Genomic DNA, 4,436 nt, shown 5'->3' on the forward strand with positions numbered 1-4,436 from the left:
TCGTGCCTTGGCATCCCTCCCTGTGGGCAAGTGGGCCAGTTCACCCAGGAACTGGGTGACTGGGTGCTGTGGGAGCCCGGCTGCCCCTTTCCAGCCCTCAGGGGTGTGGGGCAGCACCCCCTGCGCCCTGCTGGGGATGATCGTTTATTTTTGGGTCCTGGGGGCTGGCAGGGATCCACCTGTGTCCTGCTTTTGCCTGGGATAGGGTTCATTTTCCTCTTTTGGTGGCTTTGGCCGGGCTGGGACAGGGTTCCCTGGGTGTCCCCAGCAGCACAAGTGGGGTGACCAGTGGGCACTGCCTGCCCTGTGTGGGTCTCCCTGAACCCAGAGCAGGGAGCAGGCACTGGATGAAGTGTCCCTCAGGATGGGCCAAGGCAGCTTTGTGTCCGACACCACGGGCACAGCTCCTGCCTCTGGTTCTCCGTGGCACTGCTCCTCCCTGGATGTGCTGGGGGGACCATGGGATGGAGCAGGGTGGTCTGGGGCATCCCAGGGTGAGGTGAGACCCTGGGTGGGCAGATCCAGCCTCTGGGTTGGTGTTGGGATCCCATTCAAACATCCCGTGGAGGTGCTTGGGAACAGGTCGTGCCCTCGTGGGGCCACACCCAGCTCCTGCTGCTGGAGGGGCCGGGGGATTTCTGCAGGGAAGGGGAAGAGGAGGGTGGTTCTTCACCAGCTGGAGAGGATTCCTGAGCAGCTTCTCCGTGGCAGGACCTGTATCCAGAGGGTGGGCTGGGGGAAGCTGCTGTGTCCCTCCTGCTGCTGCTTCCGTGTCTCTGTCCTGGTTTGGGGCTGTTTGTGTCACTGTCCCCGTGTGCTCCCTGACTGGGGACAGCCTGCACCCACCTGCCGGCAGAGAGGAGGGAAATCGGTGTTTGGAGAAAACATGGCATGGAAAACTTGCTTTTCCCTTGGGAGATGGAAGGGGGGGGTGGGTTGAGCAGGAGGGGGGGCAGAAAGGATCTAAACCCTGTGCTTGGAGCGTGGAAAGCCCCTGTGAGGGGCGGGGCTCGTTTCTGGATTAACTGTGAATGGATTTGGGGAGGGGGGGGAAGCTGGTGATGTTCAGGGATATTTTGTGCCCGGGTGGGGTCAGAGGGACCGTGGTTGTGCCGGGGATTGCCACCACAGTGCCTGGTGCCGCTCCTGTCCCCCTCTGCCATCCTGCGGGACCCTCGCCCCCTGTGTTTCCCCGTTTTTCCCTGTTTTCCCAAGGAGGGGGCGGTGTCACCGCCGTCCTGCCCCGTGTCCCGCCGTGTCACACGCACCTCCGGGAGAGGAGCAACGTCCCCGCCGGGTTTCATCAGGCACTGCCAGCCTGACGTAAGGGCTGTGGGGGCGAGGGCCAGTGGCCCCAGCGGGGTGGCTGCCTGAGTCACCCCTTCCGGTGACACCGGCGGGGACACTCGGCGGCTCCGGTGACTCCCGGCTGCTCCTTCCTCCCCAGGAAACAGGGATCAAGGTCCCCCGGGAGCTGGCGAAGGGCCCCAGTGCCTTCATCCCCCTGGCAGAGGTGAGAGCCGTGGGGCCGGGCTGGGGTGGGGAGGGGGCTCCTTCCCCCCTCCCTGCCCTGGGTGGGGGGTCAGGGGGGGATTCCCACACCCCACCCCAATTCCTAGTGCCTGGTGGGGCTGGGATGCTGGGGAAGGGTCAGCCAGCCCGGGGGTGTCCCCATGGCAGTGTGGGGGGTATCGTTTGGGAGGGTTGTGTTGTCACCCGGGTGTTTTCCTGCCCTGCCTGTGCCTCGGTTTCCCCGCTCATCCAGACACAAATGCACTTCCCCTGACAGGCAAAGCTCCTGCCCACCCCTGCCCTGCCCTGCCCCTCCCCAGAAGAAAAACTCTGTCCCAAAATCCCCGAGGCACCCTCAGCCCTATCTCAGCTCCCACCGAGGGTGTCCCAGATGGTCCCTCCCCGGGCAGAGATATCGGTGTCGTCACCGTGCCGGGGGGGCTGAGCCCCAGCTCCTGCCCTCCAGTGCCCAAATAAACAACCCAACCCACGGGCTGAGCCACACGGGAGCCGGCATGGACACCCCTGGACACCCCCAGCCCCCCGGGAATGGCAAGGGGGAGACGGGCACCGGGAGCCACCGGCGGTGCCCATTCCGGAGGCAGGGAGCTCCCACCGGGGTGAGGATCTGCTGCAAGGGGATGGGTGCTGCTTGCTGGGGGAGGGAGGGTCTCCCTTGAGGTTGTGGGGGTGGAAGGAGCGAGGGGCTGCATCTCACAGCCCTTCCCTGCTCTCTGCACCCCGCAGATCCCGCGGGAAGGAGCGGAGAGTGGCCTGCGCCAGCTCCTCATCGAGGCCTTCGTGTCGGCGGGGAGGGTGGACCACGTCGCCATGGTCATGGGGCTGCACCCCCAGTACCTCAGCAGCTTCTGGAAGACCCAGTACCTCCTGCTGCGCATGGACGGGCCCCTGCCCTACCACAAGCGCCACTACATCGCCATCATGGTGAGCAGGGGGGGCCTGGGGGTCACAGTGGGCTCTGGGGGGTCCCAGCGCTGCTGCTCGGGAGGAAGGAAGGGATTTGGGATCTTAGAGACGAGCCCCTCTCTGATCTGAGGTCCCAGGAGGTTAAAGTGGGGTCTCAACACTGCTGTAGGAAGGCATTTGGGACCCCACCGTTGGGCCCCCTCTGATCTCGGGTCCCAAAGCCTTGGAAGCCCCTTTAAGGTTGGTGCCCACCCAGGTTCCCCAGCACCCTCCCTTCAGAGCCCCTGGGGACTGGCATTGATGGTGGAGGGAGAAAACCTCCCCTGGCGGAGTCCCAGCACCACTGCTCAGGAGGCAGGAGGGCATTTGGGACCCCAAAGATGAGCCCCTCTCTGGTTTGGGGTCCCAGGGGCTTAAGGTGGGGTCCCAGCACTGCTGCAGGAAGGCATTTGGGACCCCCCCAGTTGGACCCCCCTGATCTGGGGTGTCTCAAAGGTTTATGAACCCTTTTGGAGTTGGTGCCCACCCAGGGTTCCCCAGCACCCTCCCTCCAGAGCCTCTGGGGACTGGCATTGATGAGGGGGGTCAGACCTCCCTGTCTGGACTCATATCCCAGGGAAAACCCCCCAGGAGGGATGGGGGGGGGGGTGTCCCTGCCTTGGCTTCTCCGAGGGTTTGTCTCAGGGTCGGGGGGCCCTGGCCGGTGCCGGGGGTGACTCCCGGCTCTCCCGCAGGCAGCAGCCCGGCACCAGTGCTCCTACCTGGTGAGACTGCACATGGGGGAGTTCCTGCAGGTGGGGGGCAGCCCTGCCTGGCTGCAGGGGCTGCACTGTGCCCCCCAAAAGCTCCGCAACCTCAACGAGATCAACAAGCTGCTGGCGCACCGGCCCTGGCTCGTCACCAAGGAGCACATCGAGGTGAGGGTGGTGCTGCCGGCACAAATCACCCCCAAAACACACTGTCTGGGGGGTCCCTGACCCCGGGGGCCACACCCCTGCTTGCACCCACCCCCAGGTTTAACCCTTTCGGGGCTGAGTGACCCCAAAAGGGGGGGGGAGGCACATCCCAAACACGCTCCTGTGTCCCCGCCCTGGGTCTGCCTGGCCCTGGGCTGGGGTGGGGGGTTCTGTGGGGAAGCTGGGGGGTCTCTCCAACCCTCCCTGTGCCTTGCAGGCTCTGCTGAAGCCCGGGGAGGACAGCTGGTCGCTGGCAGAGCTGGTGCAGGCCCTGGTGCTCCTCACCCACTACCACTCGCTCGCCTCCTTCGTCTTCGGCTGCGGCATCAAACCCGAGGGGGACCAGGATGGGGGGAACGGCTGCTGGGCCCCCTCACCCCACAGTGACAGCAGCCCTGGCTCTGAGGACACCATGGGGGGCTCTGGGGTAAGGGGGGCTTTGCCTTGCAGGGCTGGGAGGGCGTGGTGGGGTACTGGGTGCTTTATGCGGCTTCTCCTGGGAATCCCAGAATGGTTTGGGTTGGGAGAGAGCTTAAAGCTCATCCTGTTCCACCCCCTGCCATGGGCAGGGACACCTTCCACTAGCCCAGCCTGGCCCTGGACACTTCCATGGATGGGCAGCCACAGCTTCTCTGGGCAACCTGTGCCAGGGCTTCACTCTCCTCACAGGGAAGAATTTCTTCCCAGTATCCCATCTAACCCTGTCCTCTGACAGTGGGAAGCCATTCCCTGTGTCCTGTCCCTCCATCCCTTGTCCTAAGTCCCTCTTCTGCTCTCCTGGAGCCCCTTTAGTCCCTGCAAGGGGCTCTCAGGTCTCCCTGGAGCCTTCTCTTCTCCCGGTGAACCCCCCCCAGCTCTCCAGCCTGTCTCCATCGTCGAGGTGCTCCAGCCCTTGGAGCATCTCCGTGGCCTTTTTTTGGGAACAGCAAATGCTTTCTTTAGGGCTGTGCAGTATCATCCTCATCCTCTGCAGGGCTTCCCCCTCCTCCCAGTCCTGGGCATGGAGCGTGGGAGCTGCTTGAGGTCTGGGCAGGACAAACC

At 64.5% G+C, this 4,436-nt stretch overlaps 1 protein-coding gene across 1 annotated transcript in view; it reads left to right on the forward strand.

Annotated features, from left to right (window-relative positions):
• SESN2 (sestrin 2) overlaps positions 1 to 4,436 on the forward strand; it is a 9,398-nt gene that overhangs the window by 2,563 nt on the left and 2,399 nt on the right. Inside the window, exons 2-5 of the mRNA XM_017831132.1 lie at positions 1,448 to 1,513; positions 2,260 to 2,457; positions 3,174 to 3,356; positions 3,613 to 3,822. Coding sequence (XP_017686621.1) covers positions 1,448 to 1,513; positions 2,260 to 2,457; positions 3,174 to 3,356; positions 3,613 to 3,822 — 657 coding nt within the window. The remainder of the gene's footprint in view (positions 1 to 1,447; positions 1,514 to 2,259; positions 2,458 to 3,173; positions 3,357 to 3,612; positions 3,823 to 4,436) is intronic.

This window comes from Lepidothrix coronata, unplaced genomic scaffold (genome assembly GCF_001604755.1).
Source record: "Lepidothrix coronata isolate B3197 unplaced genomic scaffold, Lepidothrix_coronata-1.0 Scaffold187, whole genome shotgun sequence".
NCBI classification, from domain to species: domain Eukaryota; kingdom Metazoa; phylum Chordata; class Aves; order Passeriformes; family Pipridae; genus Lepidothrix; species Lepidothrix coronata.